This window comes from Danio rerio, chromosome 22 (genome assembly GCF_049306965.1).
Source record: "Danio rerio strain Tuebingen ecotype United States chromosome 22, GRCz12tu, whole genome shotgun sequence".
NCBI classification, from domain to species: domain Eukaryota; kingdom Metazoa; phylum Chordata; class Actinopteri; order Cypriniformes; family Danionidae; genus Danio; species Danio rerio.
The window spans coordinates 22,037,106-22,055,242 of record NC_133197.1 but is presented as its reverse complement, the minus strand read 5'-3'; the positions used below and the strand labels follow the sequence as shown (position 1 = coordinate 22,055,242).

Sequence of the window (18,137 nt, the reverse complement as noted above, 5' to 3'; positions counted from 1 at the left end):
TAACCAATCAGGAGCTGGCAGACAGAAGCCCCACCTATGATGTGAATCCGCGTTTATTGTGAAGTAAATTTGTTGTGCGAATTAAGTGAATGTGATACACGAATGTTGCAAGTAAATTTGATATATTCACGCATCTGTTGATGTGCAAATAGTGCAGTTTATTCATGCGTGCCGCGTCTGGTATAAACGCACCATTTGAGTAACTGAAGCCCATGCTGTAAAGGCTCCTCCCTCTTTGAGAAAGGGGGCTTATTAGCAGCAGTTGATTTGCATTTAAGGAAAAATCTAAATGTTAAGTGCACACCAAACCAACAGGTGGCGATAATGACTGTATCTGAACAGTGCGGAATATTTGATACATTTGCCGCAAACGTGCAAAATTTGCATCTTTGTGTGAACCCAGATGTGTTGGCCAATCAGAAAGGAGAAAACAGCTAAGAATTCATGAATGGGAGTGAAGCGAAGCAACTCGTAGGTCACGTGATCATGACAAAATGGCAGATGTCGTACGTCTGAGTTCCATTCGTACTACTGACATATTGAATGGAACGTACTTTTCTAACAGACGAAGTAGTACGTTTAAATTCAGATGCAGTACCTACTGAGGCGTAGGCCGTTTCGGACGCAGCTATATTATTGGGGACTGTGTTTCTTTCCCTTTTTTACTGTTCTTCCACTGTGTCTTCACTTTTAAAATGCAAGTAATAGTTCTAACTCAATCAACTATTAAACATAGAATCAGTTACCTTTACAGTTGTATGTAGCACTGACTACACACACAAGTCATAAAAGCGCCTTTTTGTCCTCCAGGTACATCAGTATCCTAGTAGAACTGACTCGTCTCGAGGGCACCAGGCATGGCCATCTAATCGCTTCTCAGATGCTGGATGTTGCCATTCGCGTCAAAGCCATCCGAGCCTTCGCTGTGGCTCAGATGGCCACTCTGCTGGACAACGCACACCTGCTGACTGGCAACACACAGCGCAACGGGATCTGCGAGGTTCTCTACGCCGCCGCATGGATCTGTGGGGAGTTTGCAGAGTATGTGCACGTGCCCTAGAAAAGATTTCGATTCAAACATACAATGCCATACTAATGTTTACCCTTTTCTCGCAGGCATCTGGAGGACCCTATGCTGACACTAGAGGCCATGTTAAGACCCAAGGTGGCCACCCTGCCCGGTCACATCCAGGCGGTGTATGTGCAAAACGCTGCCAAGCTGTTTGCAACAGTGCTGCAGAAGCATGAAGGAGAGACGGACAGTCAGGCCGCTCAGGAGACCAGCCAGCTGCTTATCGACAGACTGCCGCTGTTTGTCCAGAGTGCCAACCTAGAAGTGCAAGAGAGGGTGAGGAGAAGCTGTGTTCAAACATCTAGTGACCTGACGGAGCTTTAGGCATCTGAAGTGACATGAAGGTGGTGTTGACCACGGGCCATTGAATTATCGGAAAATAATGCACTTCTGAGGTGGTGCTGCAAAGTGGCTATAACTATTTTCTAGTAATTCAGTGGGCTGGAGTCAATTATTCTGCTTATACTATTATTACTAAGGGTGTCACGATTTCGATTTTAATCGAAAATCGATCGAAATTTATGCTCGATTTCGATTATCGAATCAAAAAATAGAATCGTCGATGCTGCCACGCCCCCATGTCACGTCAGCTTGGCTTGCCAAGCGGGAAAAAACAGGCTTGTTGAAGTGCTTGTTAAACTGTGCAGACGTAGGAGACCCATCGACAGAGCTTAAACCTTCAGGGCTCGACAATAAGGACTGCCCGATAGCCCGGGGCCAGCGTGCGAGACGCTCGGGTCAGTGTACAGTGCTGCCTTGATGCCTGACAGATTGAGCCAGAGCTGCGTGCTGCGACTGTCTGTCAATTTTGTGCAAATACAATCTTACGGTGCTTTCACACATAGACATTTGTTTCGGAATCTGTCTCATTTCCCCCGTTAGTTTGTTTGGCATATATCCAGCAGTTGCGCTCGCATCCACGCCAAGTCAATTAGTCCGAGATCGCCTGAATGAGACTGTATCTGCCCTACTGAGCGGATCGATTGTAGTGAGAAAACAAAACAATGCAACGAACTAACGACCCAGGCTATATCACAGTGTTTTATGATCGTGTAATAGCAATATATACGACTATATGAAGAGTGAATGATGAGCAGGGCGAGATGTCATTCTTACCGGTAAATGCGAAAGTGAAAGCATGCTGAAATATTACCGAGAGCTGTTTATCCAGCCTGATCTCGGTTTATCCGTCAGGAAAATTGACAGAAATTACTATCTGTTAATTTTTCCATATTTTAATCGTATAATATGTTGTATTAGGCCTGTTGTTTTGTTCATTTCCGCACTGACAGCTCGAAAGAAAGATTTACATTGATCTGATGCAGTCTCGGTTCATCTGCTAGGTCTCTCTATATATTAAGCCTATCATGCAGAATTCTAGCCAACGTTTCTTTAATTGATTGATTAATTCAATAGATCGATTTTTACAAAACCTGAAAATTGAAACGAGGCTTTGTATATATGAGAAAGTCTGACCTCTGCTTTATATTTGGTGACGATGTCTGTAGGTTGTTAAAATTAAAGTGCACATTTTTGCTTATAAAATATTCTATACACAAGTGCTCTATAGTTTGGGGTCAGTATGATTAAATATGTTAAACTAAGCTTCTTCTGCTCACCAAGGCTGCAATTATTTCATCATAAATACAAATTATGAAATGTTGCACTATAAAATAACTGTTCAAAAGCAGTTTATCATTTAATTTATTCCAGTGATTTTAAAGATGAAATTTCAGCTTCATTACTTTAGTCACATGATCCTTCAGAAATCACTAATATTAATTATTATTATATTTATTATTGGTAATAGTAATAAAAGCAATAATGTCTGGAGTAATAATTTTATTTGAAACTACGTACAATAACAAAGCAGTTATTTAAAATTTTGATAAATATTTAACCATTTAACATTTTTTACATTTAATAAATGTAGCCTTGATGAACTGAATAAATTTTCTTAAAAACATTTTAAAAATTACTGTAAATATATATATACAGTGGAAGTCAGAATTATTAGCTCCCCTTTGTTGTTTTTTTTTCTTTTTAAAATATTTAGTAAATGATGTTTAACAGAGCAAGGAAATATTGATAGTATGTCTGATAATATTTTTTCCTCTGAACTAAGTCTTATTTGTTTTATTTTGGCTAGAATACAAGCAGTTCTTAATTTTTTATGAACCATTTTAAGGTCAAATTTATTAGCCCCTTAAGCTAATTGTTTTTCAGACTGTCTCCAGAACAAACCATCGTTATACAATAACTTGCCTAATTACCCTAGCCTGCCTGGTTAACCTAATTAACCTAGTTAAGACTGCTTCAATCTTTTACTTTCACACTAGTACTTAGTCATTTTAGCGAAAACCTCAGATACTGTTGGCTGGTTCCTGTTGGTTGTGCGTCTTTTTTACCGACGCCATTATAACGACACAGATCACTGCCTATTCACAAGAAAAAAGTGATTGACAGGTGGTAATTATGTGTGTAACTTGCCTTTATTCATTTACTGTATGATTTGTTTATGGGTAAAACAAAGACCGTACAGGTCAGGTAGTTTAAACGGTAGACTACAAATAATTAATTTGTTATTAATTAATTAATTATTCATAATTGAAAATCGAATCGTGACTTAAGAATCGAAAATGTAATCGAATCGAGAATTTGGAGAATCGTGACACCCCTAATTACTACCACACCAAAGTCCCTGTTCAGATGTGTTTGTATCACGACTTTTAGATTTTTGAGATAGTATAGCAACATGTTAGCAATGTAATAAACATGTCAGCAACAACATGTTAGCAGTGTGTTAATCATGCTAGAAAAGTACTAGCTATAAGTTGAATCATTTTAGTAACATGCTAGAAATGCCTTGCGACATACTAGTAAATCCCAGTATTCAGACGATGACTTTTGCAACCACATTTATGGTTTTTAAGGCCAATTCACACTGCACAGACAAACATCGACAAACAAGACTGTTGCAGGTTGTTGGATTAGTGTAAAACCCCTGAATAGCGTCTTTTGCCATTTGTCATCGAGTTAGTTTTCACCCGACTAAGCATGTTTAATCTGAGTTTGTTGGATCGTGAAATATTTCAGCAGTGTGAAAGAATTTTCCAACAGACTCTGACTCAAGCCGTGTTCACACTGGACTTTTCGGCCTTTAGATTTTCATTCATACCCATGCGAATGCGTCAGACCGGAAACGTAAGCTCGTGCGACAAATCATGCTGTTTGCTGCATTGCAAAGTTTAAGCTTGATGAACTCTGACCTGTCAAATCGCATCATGTGATTGTGTGAGACCAATCCAAGATTACAACATGACCTCTCTGCACAGAAATGTAAAATATGGACCCATCGCTCACTTTTTTTGATGTCTAATCATCGTGTTTAATCCTGCCCCTTTATTTAGCGATGTACGAAAGAATTTTGCATGCTCAAACTCGAGTGTGACTCTGCATTAATCTGATTGTTTCCATGAAAATAGCTATGTTTCCATTCACCTATTTTATGTGCATTTTGGATATGCATAAAAATAATGGTTGATAGAAACGCCAAGATGCGAACCAATTTAGAAAAAAGAACCGTTTGCGCATAATTGAGTAGGATAAACGTTTTAATCGATAAAAAAAGATGTGCATAAGCTTGAAACACTTTTAATGAACAAATTCCAGTATGTGCATTAAAAAAAAACCATGTGATTTTGTGATAAGAGGTCATGTGATGGTAAAAATGTGTGTGAATGGATAAACCAGCAGACTGAGCACATTGTAAAACATCTGAAATGTTGTTTTGGTCATTCTTAAAAGCCTGAACCATTTCAGTATTATTGTTACTATATTATTAATTACCTTCAGAATTGTCAAAGTGTCTGCGCTCCGCGTCTTACTCCTTCAAACACCACCACAGGTTCATTGCATGTCGACATTTGTCTTTGTCTTTTTTAAGAAAATAAATAAAAGTCATTTATTAAATAAAGAAAAGACTCACGCAGCTTCTCCTACCGCAGTAAATTCCAATTTTATATTCCAAAGTTGATATTTGGTGCCAGTTAATCAGGAAGTGATGATTTTGGAGTTTTTTTTTTTACTCTTTGGGAAGGATACACTGCTTCATTTGCACGTCTTTTATGCGATATTCTAGTTTTGAGCATACATTTAATTTGCATCTTTGGATTGAAACATAGCTAGTGAGGCAAAACCGATGCGAGTAGGTGCTGGAACAAACTAGAAGGAAGAGCATTTATTGGATCTTTGGTAAGTAACAATTTGACTGTTGGGATTTGGTCACCCATTTGATCTTCCCAGTCAGAGTCTGTTTGTTGGTGATCTATTATTATTTTTCATCGTTGTTTTTCATAAATTACTTAGTACAACAGCCAACTTGTTTGTTGGCGTTTGTCTGTGCAGTGTGGATTGGCCTTTAGAAGAAAAGGCCAATCGAATGGATCTTGGTCGAATGGATCTTGAACTTTTAGCTTAACAACATGGAAATGTCAAACTCTATTGAAATCATTCAGAACACTCTTCATAAATGCTGTCATGAATCCAATAATATGGTTTTCTAATCAGAGTTGATCATCTTTATTTGCAATGCTTACTGGCATATGACATCATTATATGAGTCATATCACATAGCTAGCGCAACATTAACCGCAATGTTTTCCCCTGCAGGCATCCTGCATCCTCCAGCTGGTGAAGTACATCCAGAAGCTGCAGCAGAAGAATGTGGAGGTGGCTGAGGAAGTGACGGCCCTCTTTGCTGGAGAGCTCAACCCTGTGGCCCCCAAGGCCCAGAAGAAAGTGCCTATACCAGAAGGGTGAGTCAGTCTTGAGGGTATCTTTGCTAGAGGCATAGCTAGTTTCCATTGAAAATATTTGGCAACACTGGCTTTGAACCAGCATTTAAAGGAAAAGATGCTACAACTCCCTTCTTCCCCTGCAGTCTGGATTTGGATGCCTGGATCAATGAGCCTCCATCAGAGAGTGAATCAGAGGACGAGAAGCCCAAAGCGGTGTTCGCTAAAGAGGAGCCCAAGCATTCCAGATCGAGACACACTGAGGTGGATGAGAAAGAGCTGGCCAGGGTGAGTGGACACTGCCTTCGAGACCTTCAGTAAATGTTAAAGTGCAGTTGTCTTAATGCGTTTGTGTAATTTTATACAGAGGAGGGAGGCAAGGAAGCAGGAACAGGCTAACAACCCGTTCTACATCAAGGCCTCGCCATCATCACAGAAGGTATGAAGTTTGATAATAAAAATGCGTCATGACAAAATGTACTTGCTTGTGATGAGTGCTTATATGTTTAAACCTCATAGAATCATTCAAAATTGGCAGTGTTAAAGACAACATGGTAGCTGTAGGTTAATTATTTAGCAACGTAGATCCAACATGTTAGAAACATTAGTAACATTTACAGTTGAAGTCAGAATTATTAGCCCCCTTTTAATCAAATTTTTTTTTAAAAATATTTCCCAAATGATGTTTAACAGATCAAGGAAATTTTCACAGTAAGTCTGATAATATTTTTTCTTCTGGAGAAAGTCTTATTTGTTTTATTTTGGCTAGATTAAAAGCAGTTATTAATTTTTTTAAAACCATTTTTGGAACAAAATTATTAGCCCCATTGAGCTATTTTTTTTTTCAATAATCTACAGAACAAACCATCGTTATACAATAACTTGCCTAATTACCCTAACCTGCCTAGTTCACCTTAATAACCTAGTTAAGCCTTTAAATGTCACTAGTAAAATATTATTTACTGTCATCATGTCAAAGATAAAATAAATCCGTTATTAGAAATAAGTTTTTAAAACTATTATGCTTAGAAATATGCTGAAACAATCTTCCCTCCATTAAACAGAAATTTGTAAAAAAAAAAAAAAAACAGGGGAGCTAATAATTCTGACTTCAACTGTATATATTGGCAGTGTGTTAATGGCAACATGGTTAATTATTTAGCAAAATAACATGATGCAACATGTTCAAACTTGTTAGAAACATTTGCAGTAATGATATTAGCAGTGCTTTAAAGACAACAACATGTTAGCAACATGCTAGCTGTAGGTTAATTATTCAGCAACATGACATGCAACATGTTAGAAAGTTTAGCGACAAACATATTAGCTGTGTTTTAAAGAGTACATGTTAACAACATGCTAGCTATAGTTTCATTATTTAGAAAAATAACATGATGTAACATGATAAAACATATTAGAAACATCATCTACATTCATATTTGTACTGTGTTAAAAGTAATAATTAACAACATGCTAGTGTTGTGAAAAAAAGATTCTGGTCTGCAAATTTTTTTTCTAAGTTTCTAAGTCAAAGTCTTCAAAAAATGACAGTCTGCGATCTCCGAAGTCTTTAGGCAAAGCAGTTTATTGTTACAGCATCAGTAACAACAGAGACGGGTCGTGTGGGTGTCTGATGAGTATAGGCTAGCACATTGTTTAAATACACTATTAGCAACATGTTGGCTATAGGTTCATTATTTAGGCAACATAACATGATGAAACATTAGCGATATTCATATTAGCAGTGTTTTAAAGACAACAACATGTAAGCAACTATGCTAGCACCAAGTGATGCAACAAGTTTGTTGGCTATGTATTAATTTTAGAAACGTGCGAGCAATGTGTTTATTCATGTTAGCAATGTGATAAATTTGGTATCAAGACATGCTAGCAGTGTGTTTAAAAAACATAATTTTGCAGCTTGTTTATGCATGCTAGATTCGTGGAAAGACATTAAAAAGCTAGCATTTGTGTTAAAACAAGCTTAGATTGTACAATTAGGATAGTTGAAATGTAAGCCATGTGATAAACATGCAACAAATTGTGTTAACAATGTGTTTGTTACTAATTTGTTTAGAAGGTAAACCAATTATAAACAAATGTTGTTAACAAAACTCACCTTAGTAACAACATGCCCAGAATTATATGTTAAGATGAGCAAGAAATTTGTAAAAGTGAATTAGCAGTGTGATAAGACATAATAGCAGTGATTTAGCATGTTAGCAATGTGTTAAAGACTACAACCTTGTAGTAACATGTTAGCAATGTGAAAACTAGTGCTCTGCAAATAAGTTCAGTCATGCTAGCAAAGTGCTCGGAACTGCATTTTAAGGGATGCTAGGTTTCTAGCACAACATGTAAGCAACACATCAGCAGTGTGCTTAATATTAGCATTGTTTGAAATTGGAACATTAGCATTTCCTGAAAAGTTCTATAAACATGCAAATGTGTTCAATCATGCTAACGTGATAAATGGGCAATCTAGCTAGCAAAAAGACTGCATGGGAACATATTAAAAATAATAAAAACAGTATACTGACAATAAGTTAATTATTGCCAGCAACATGGTAACAAAACCCATTATGTTTAGACTTGCTAAAAGCGTTTTCATGTTAGCAGTGTGATAAGGCTTGCTAGCAACATTGTGCTAATTTTTTAGCATTTTAATAACCAAAAATGTTAAGAAAATAAATAAATCTACATTTTGTCAATATTTGACACTCTTATTTCTAAGACTACAAAACATTGACATTTGATCTTGTTGCAGGTTTATGATGCGCCAGGAGTTGAACACATCCCAGTGGTGCAGATTGACCTTAGTGTGCCTCTCAAAGTCCCAGGTGAGCAAAGTGATCTAGTAAAATCCTCCATAAGGGAACCTAGAATAAAAATAATCAACATCATCATAATTGTGTTGCGTTTATTCCAGGGATGCCCATGTCTGACCAGTACGTCAAGCTGGAGGAGGAGCGCCGGCAGAAGGAGAAGGCCGACAAGAAGAAGAAGGAGAAGAAGAAAAAGAGGGAAAAGCGAGGGAAAGGGAGGAAGGGGGATTCAGGTCCCGAGAGTGAGGAGGACATCACACCTGCTCACCATGTGGACATAGTCACAGAGGAAATGCCAGAGGTAGACAGCTCTTATTTTACACACATTTTACCTTCATACTGCACTCAGCTCCATTTTGATGTGGAGGAGTTATAGCACACAAAATGTATGTGTTTAGTGAGAAAACAAAACTATGCAAATGCTTTAATGGCCCGTTTCCACTGACTGGTACAGTACAGTATGGGTCGCTACGGGTCACCTTTATCAAGCTTGCATTTTCACTACCAAGGGTACCCTTTTTGGTGGGCATGGTGTACGACAGAAAGTTTCAGTTGACGTCATTCTCGCTCTAGTAAATGTCCACAGTAAAGCTGTACGGGTTGTTTGCATATCATATAAGAAGGACTTATCACAAAACAGATGCTTTATACACATAAGTACTTGTTTATAAATGTTTATTACTAACGTTGCTATTAAATTAATTAGATTATAAGTGCAGATCAATGACAGTGTGAAATAGCCTACTGCAATGTCTGCAATTATATCAAATAAATATATAAATGCAACATATAGAAACACATAAAGACCCTTACCGTCTCTGATATGTTACAACTTTCAGAAAACCACACACAGCATTCATTTAGTCCTTATTAGGTTCAAAAACAACGCGCAACATGTAGCCCACAGTCAGTGCAAACCTCTTATCCGTGTCTGTAATCTTCACCAGCACGTGTAACCTCTGTTAGAAAGTAATTCTGTCATTCCGAGTTTATAATTGTCCAAAAGGCGATGATAAACATGGCAGTTTGTTTGTGATTCAGGTTGCTAAAACGATTTGCTCCCATGTTTTTTTGGGCTTCTCCTTTGTTCACGCTTCACTCTGAATGTCCTTTTCTTTCTGAATGGATCAGACGACGGAGACGCTTTAATAATCACGCGCATGTTATTATCATCGGCTCACCCGCTCACACTTTTAGGCAGCATCGTAGAACAACAACAGTACACGTCAGATTTTGTTCTTCTTGACTTTGTGTATGTACATCAAGGTTTGTTTGATGTAGGTTTGTCATTCATGGGTCATTATAATATACATATTGCATTACAATGTAATGTCTCAGCTGTGTATTTAAAACATGGTGGTTCCTTTGTTTTCATTCTGGCTAGCTCCTCACAAGCTAGTGACGTATCTCTGTAACCAATCAGCATTCAGCTGTGTGTGTGGCTCCACCTTTTGGTACCCTTTCTCGTGTTTGGTACGTTTTCAAAAGGTTTTTCGAAAAAGTGGTACGCTACGGTCTAGTTTGGTACGTCTTTTGACAGTGGACCGTTCTGTACCACTCATTGGAAACGGACCATAAGACCATCAAAAACACGAAATACCTTTATTTACTTTTATTTATTTCGCCATAAATATAATATTATAGAATAAAAATTCTAGTTTTTATTATTTTATTTTTGTTACAATATTTATTAAGATATGTTAAACGTTTAATTTTGTGGTAATTTTTGACCAGTATTTGTATAGTTAAGATTTATTTAAAAAAAAAGAAAAGAAAAATCAAATAAATGATAATACATCTCATTTTTGGTAATATATCTACAAAATACAAGGTGCCAAAAAAGTGAATTTATTTTTACCCCATTGCAACATGAAGTATATTTTTTTTTTCTTTTTTTTCTGAAAGTGAAATATTTAAGCAATAACTCAACTATTAATTTTTAAAATTATTTGTTATAATCATGTTATATTCGATTTAAAATCACTATAATAAAGTGATAAAGTAATTATATTGTTAATACAGTTAAAGGAAGGTCAATTCAAAACATTCAAACTATGTTACATAAATGTTATATGTATAAAGTTATGACTGTTTTAGACAATAATAATGCTTAAGATCCATACAGTACAGATTTTGAATGCATTTATAATGCTGTTGACGAAACTATGTGCAATAATATTGCTGTGTCTCTGTTCCCAGAATGCCTTACCAAGTGATGATGATGATAAAGATCCCAATGACCCTCATAAAGCTCTGGACATCGATCTGGACAAGTATGTGCAACATTGTGGTCTCTGATTTGCTCTACATAAAGTGATGCACTGAAATTATTATTTAGTTTTATTATTATGTTATGTTTTTACCGATACTGAATTCATATTTTGCTGTTACATTTAATAATTTGACTTGACTAAACGGTTTCTTCCAAAACTGGACCCCAATATTTAATTTAATATTTTGTTTACAGAAATCGAGGCATCACTAGCTACGCTTGTTAAATTTTCAATGTTCATTCGGACCAAAAGCAATAATTTTAATACCTATTGTGGTTGCACATAGTTAGATCGTTGGTTTTGATGTGTTTGTTCCTTGAACAGTTCAATAACAAAATGAAGTCCATACCTTTTAAACTAAAGTTAGATATTCCAATCTTTGGCGATGCAGTGGCGCAGTAGGTAGTGCTGTTGCTTCACAGCAAGAAGGTCGCTGATTCGAGCCTCGGCTTGGTCAGTTGGCGTTTCTGTGTGGAGTTTGCATGTTCTCCCTGCTTTCGTGTGGGTTTTCTCCAGGTGCTCCGGTTTCCCCCACAGTCCAAAGACATGCGGTACAGGTGAATTGGGTAGGCTAAATTGTCCATAGATGAGTGTGAATAAGTGTGTGTGGATGTTTCCCAGAGGTGGGTTGTGTCTGGAAGGGCATCCGCTGCATAAAAATATGCTGGATAAGTTGGCGGTTCATTCCGCTGTAGCGACCCTGGATTAATAAAGGGAATAAGCCTAAAAGAAAATGAATTCCAATCTTTTAATTGTCTATTTCGTCAAAAGTTAAAAAAAAGTAAACGTCAAAATAAACTCATTCTCAAGTCTAAAAAAGTTTTTTGACCTACATTCCCCAGGTCATCATTAGAAGATCATAAATACATTATACACCCTCTAGTAGTGTGAAGGAAAATTACAACCAAAAAAAAGGTCCTACACCTATATTAAAATCCACATGAGATATGGCTTTGTTCATTATAAGTGTGTAGACTACTCTTGAACACCTTGATTTGTTGGATCAGCTCTATTTGAATAGGGTTGGAGCAAAACTGTGCAGAGCTGCAAGTTTGAGAGCCATGTTCTTTTACAGCAATCGAAGCAAAGTTCTGAAACAATTTTTAAAATTTTTGTAGTTTTTGAATTTTAGTTTTTAAAGTTAAGAACAGTTTTCAAAACCATCTTTATTATTATAGTTGTCGGCATGCAGGGCATGTCAGCATGTCTCATTGTTTGGTCGGTCACACTCTGTTACTCGGAGAACATTAAATTGCACTTAATTTTCACTGTCATCATCCTTTTTTCCTCCAGTTATTGTTTTCAATTTCATGCTTCCTGCCACTGTCTTCCGTTAAAAGGCCTTTAAGCGGCCGCTGATTGATGATTTGGGGATCTCCAGTTGTCCTGTATCTCCTCCACTCACTCACACACACTACTTTCTTTTTCTTCTGCCTTTTTTTCATCTCTTTCTCCCATGCACGCACTCATCTGCCCTCCTGACAGTCTGCTCTCTGGTGCTGGATCACGGTGAGTACTTCCTGTGGTCATGTGACCCAGTGGAAATCAGCTGGCCAATTATCGACACCTGTTACTCCTATTTTCCTGGCAATCGCAGTATGTCGCTGCTGGATCACAAAATATGTAGCGAAGAATGTGCTATGCATGTATGATCAGCTCCAAGTTGGGTTTTTGGCTAGAACTTGAATACTTCTGTTCAAAAGTTCGGAGTCAGTAGATTTTTTTGTATATCAAGTAAAATCAAGAAATCTTATTGCAATTTACATACATATTTAAATAGAAAATCGTTTATTCTTTTATCTTCTGGTGTCTCATGATCCTTCATTTTATTATCAGATGTTTAATGTTTAATTTAAACTGTGATCTATTGTAAAGACTATTATTGGATAATTACATTTGCAACATTATACATGCCACTTTTGATCAGTTTAATGGATCGTCTATTAGAGTATTATTATTTTTTCAGTAAAGTAAATAATAAATTGTACTAATGCCAAATATTTGAACAGTAGTGTATTACTTGCCAGTGTTGACAGCCTTGCCTGGCTTCGGTTTTTCTCCTGAAATTCGCTAGCGAGGATTTTCAATCCTCAGTTGTTTGCAGCTTTGTTGTACAGGGACGTTTTACTGCTTTTAAAGGCCTTTTCACAGCAAATCTGAATTTCTGCCACAAACCACATACACCACTTCATACAAAAAAAGAAGCCAAATTTAAAATATAGCACCTAAATTATTTCTCTTATCTTTATTTATTTATGTTTTTAAGTATTTTTTTGTTTGATTGGCAAAAATTATCCAAAGGGAAAAAAACAGGCAGTAAAAAAAAGCTACGCTGCGCTGCTCTGCCCAATGACTATAAATTTTAAGCAGCTTTTACACCATACACGGAAAGCACTATGCTATAAAACCTATTCATTTCAATGGCATAATTTGTTGCTGCAGTGAACAAAGTGCAAGTGCAGCAAAGTGCACAGTCAGGTAGCTTGTGGCAACATGCAGTCAATATCCAAAATATTACGCTGTGTAGATATTCTGCTCATAAAAATGTAAAAAAGCTCAAGTAGCTTGCGTGCACCATGCAGTCAATATACAAAATATTGCACTGTGTACATATTCTGTTCATGTACACATAGTTATTCATGCATGAAATGCACATGCTCATCAGAAAAAAGTCCACTCAAAATGCACCAACAGGACATTTGTATGTAGTATACATAGTATGCTTGCACTACTGACCTGTCGTGGCAACACTTCTAAATTGACAGCTTTCAATATACTATGGTTACTTATTTTATTGTCTTGTGTTTTTTAATAGGAAGTTAAGTTAAATGGACTTTTTTCGTTTTTGACGAACGCCCCATTCACACGGGGCGTCAGCGTCGACGCTTCCCATTCACTTTGAATGGGTGACGTCAGACGTTGCTGAACTGCATTGTGGATCTGTCGCCGCCGATTCGGAGGCGTTGCTCGCTGCAGAAGTTGGGACTAGCTCAACTTTTCAAGCACCGACGGAAACGTCAGCCAATCAGATTGCTGAATGCACAGGGTTCCTACGGGTGCTGGAAATCCTGGAAAATGCTTGATTTTTAATATAGTGTTTTCAAGGTTAGAAAAGTGCTTGGATTTTGAACAGTGCTTAAACCTGCTTGAATTTGAAATTGCATTGCTTTCATAATAATTCGTTATCTTATGGAGTAGTTTTCCTTTAAGCTAAAAATTAATTTTTCACATAATCAAAACCTAAAGTAATATCGACAATAATAAAAAGTAATATCGATGAAAGCTTACAAACTGTCATTTCCATATTTGGTGACGGATTTTCACAACAATTGACATAGGAAAAGTTTATTAGTTTGCTGCAGGAATATTTTCTGACTCTTAAGGATTTAATTTGTTACTTGAATAGCAGTGGACATAAAATATTACGAACAAGAAATCAACTTCAGTAGACTTTAAAAGATACTTCATCCAATAACTGAACTTTCTAATATATATATATATATATATATATATATATATATATATATATATATATATATATATATATATATATATATATATATATATATATATATATATATATATATATATATATATATACTGTTTTTGGGTGAACTATCCCAATAAGTCTATGCTCCAAAATATTCAACAATTTAAGTAGAAATGTCATATTGTGTTTTTTTTAAATAGCACAGGGGATTTAAATGTGAATACGTAAATACAACATATATAAACGTAATATACCATGGTTGTTAGGTGCTGAAAAAACAAAAATGCTCATTGAAAGTGCTTGAAAAGTGCTGGAATTTGAAGTTGGAAAAGGTGTAAGAACCCTGAATGCAAATACATCAGCTAAACAGTGGCCTATTACTGACTGAATTTCATTGGCTGACGCTTCTATGATGATCGCTTCAGCCCCAACTTCAGACACGCCTTCAGTCAAGCGTTGACGCTGAAGCTCCGTGTAAATGGGGCGTCAGTTCTTCAAGAATTTAGTTTCAGACCTGAATTTTAATTTGGGTCGATCTGTAAGTTTTTGCACTTATTTTTCAGATTCATTTAAATCCCAATATTTGTTTATTGTTTTGTTTGTATTTTTGGTGTTTTGCTTTATCATTATTATTAAAAAACTACTAAATGACTGATTCAAATCATTTTATTTCAGCCTGGGTTTATTAAACAGAGTTTAGATTTAAAATATTTGGTGTTATTAAAAGATTTTTTTGATTTTTATTCATTTTAGTTTTGTTACATTTTTATTTGTTTAGATTTCTTTGTTCTTTCTGTTATGTAAACACAGTTCAGCAGGTTAAATTATTTGTTTTCAAGTGTTTCTTTTGTGTAAGTTTGCATGTTTTGTTTCATTTTATTAGGGTTATTTTGACTTTTAACCTTAAATCAACAAACAATTATCAAATTATCAAAACCAACACAATTTTCGTTTGTTGTGATATTCTTTGTCAGTTTGTCTCATCAGACTTGTTGTGAACAGGCCTTTAGACTTTTAACCCGTATGTTTTTTTTTAATAACCTGTAACCTCTCCAAGCTACCTTGTGACCTGCAACCACTCTTGCTTCACTGTCTTTTTTCTTTATAGCCATCTAATATATTTTTCTCTTTTTTTTTTTCCAGGCCACTTGCAGACAGTGAGAAGCTTCCAGTGAGGACCCATCGTCCAGAGGTGCTGAAGAGCCCTGCGGAGGACAGAGACGACAACACTATCCCGCAGGAGACCAAGAAGAAGAGCAGCAAGGACAAGAAGGAGAAGAAGAAAGACAAGGAGAAGGACAGAAAGGTCAGATTTTCTACAAATATAAACCAAATTAAAGAAATGCAACAAAATAAATGCATAAAAGTGTCATTTTGATTTTTTTCTTTACATTAGATAAAAAACAAAAAACAAATTTCAGGTGCGTTTATTTACGTAATATTCATGTAGTGTTGGTTTGGATGTTTTGTAGAGGAGCAAAGAGGACAAGAAGAAAAAGAAGAAGCACAAAGATGTGGAGGAGGAGCTTCCCGAGTCCCTGCCTGAAGAAGTCGTCCAATCAGAGGAGACCAAAGAGGTGGCAGTTCCGCCCACATCTGCTGATGTATGATTTGGTTTTGCACTAATTGTTACAAATGCTAGTCTTATGCTGGCTTCACACCAAACATGGAATTAAGTATTCAAGTGAGTAAATTACATCCAAAGTCAATGTAAATGCGCAAATTTAGGGAAATTATCACCACACTTTGAAAATGATGCAGAATATTTGACGCATTTGCCACATATGTGCAGATATTTGACACATGTTTGCCTAAATTTTCACGTCTACCGTGAAAATTTGCTTACGTGAGTAAACTGGAGTGAGTGATGTGGTGCTCCGCGTTTGGTGTGAACCCAGCGTTTTTCCCTCCTCATCACTAACGTTTGCTGTTGCTTTTTTATACTGCTTTGAAATATTCCATTACTTTGTTAACTTTAAATTGGACATCATTTTACTATATACAGTTTAAATTAATAGAAAAGGAAGCAAGAGAGATTTGTTTTTAGTGGCAACCTGCTTGCCATTTAGGGGGTGTTTAATATTTCAAATTAGACTGTTGTTCATTTAATCCTTTTATGCGTTTTAAACTGATTCAATAGTTAGTTTTTTATATATATATATCAATTTAAATGTCTCGTCCACATGCATTTTAATTTATTAGATTATTATTAATTAACATGTGCTGGATAAGTTGGCGGTTCATTCCGCTGTGGTGACCCCAGACTCTATTAAAGGGACTAAGCCGAAAAGAAAATGAATGAATGAACATACTGATTTGATGAAAATGTGCGCAAGTTTTAGAGCTATATTTTATAGAAAGGTTATGCCGAGTTCAGACTGCATGATTTTCAAAGTAGTCATGTCACAGATGTTTTCTCACTGCATGACTATCTGGGGTAGCATTTTGTCGGTACTTTGTTTGCACTGCAAGATGGATCGGCAAAAGAAAGTTTCACACTGCATGATTTTATGATTGGAAGTATCCCTGACAAATTTTGTCTCAGTCTGCAAACTACATCTCACAACCAAACCCATGCGAGGAGTAGGGTTGTAACAATATACCGGTATGACGGTTTACCACGATTTGAACGTGCACGATTATCATACCATGAACAATTGCATATCAACGGTTTTAACCCTTAAAGACCGAGACAGCCGCCCGCGGCTAAAAATAAGTAACGTTATTGCTCTTAAATGTTTAATAACTTTTAATCCGCTGATCCGATTCATGCAATTCAAAGATTGGCATAAAGAAGAGAATCTCAGCTTTCCAGTGCTGTATCACATAACATTCGCGGACTTTCAGAGGCTCCGGAATCAGTGCGGTTACGTCATCAACATTTGACAACGCTGATTTGACAAAGAAACGCTCGTCACTGTGTCTCCGGACAAATCAGACATGATACATCGATGCATTGTCCCTCCTCCATGCCCAGATTGGTTCAAACTCGCTATATCACAACCAATTAGCATAGGTTTCGCTTTTGTTTGTGGACCAAGCTTTTTGAACAACACGGAATGAGAGATAGGCATACATTTATGCGCGGCTAAATAAAACGCAAAAAAAAAAGTTTTGCATGAAATAATTCTCATACTAAGTACTTTTGCATGCACAGCAGCACAGAAACATGACAAAACAGTGACACAGCAAAGACGAACTGCTGCTCTTGCTGTTTTCAAAAGACGCAAATGAAGATGCAGCTGTTTGTCTGCATTGCAGACAACCATATCCATATCCATAGACAACCATATCCATGCTGGCACATAAAACCTAAGGATGTTCCATATTGAATCTAGTTTCGTTATGTAACTATTTATAGTATAGTAAATATTTATATCTATTTTTTACTGAGGATTTGCACCATGTTTATTTGGACTTTATTTGGACTTTGACACATTATTTATTATTTTCTTATTTTTATTTGTTCATTGTAAGTGGTGTTGTTTATAGTAACTAAAAATATATTATTTGGAAAAAGTCAAATTTGCTTCACTGTTCTATTATTTTGTAACATTTGTAACATACCGTATACCGCGAAACCGTCAAACCGTGGTATTGTTTTAGACGATTATCATACCGTGAAAAATTCATACCGTTACAACCCTAGCGAGGAGTGACCTGAAAACAACACAAGGTCAT

General features: G+C 36.3%; 1 protein-coding gene across 16 annotated transcripts in view; it reads left to right on the top strand.

The window, feature by feature from the left end:
- ap3d1 (adaptor related protein complex 3 subunit delta 1) overlaps positions 1 to 18,137 on the top strand; it is a 58,379-nt gene that overhangs the window by 25,899 nt on the left and 14,343 nt on the right. For 4 of the 16 annotated variants that reach the window (XM_073936628.1, XM_073936626.1, XM_073936620.1 and 1 more), the window contains exons 14-24: positions 811 to 1,041; positions 1,117 to 1,348; positions 5,744 to 5,889; positions 6,015 to 6,156; positions 6,236 to 6,307; positions 8,636 to 8,708; positions 8,798 to 8,994; positions 10,893 to 10,966; positions 12,452 to 12,475; positions 15,600 to 15,762; positions 15,929 to 16,033. In XM_073936628.1, the coding sequence (XP_073792729.1) occupies positions 811 to 1,041; positions 1,117 to 1,348; positions 5,744 to 5,889; positions 6,015 to 6,156; positions 6,236 to 6,307; positions 8,636 to 8,708; positions 8,798 to 8,994; positions 10,893 to 10,966; positions 12,452 to 12,475; positions 15,600 to 15,762; positions 15,929 to 16,033 (1,459 nt within the window). 16 annotated transcript variants of the gene reach the window in all.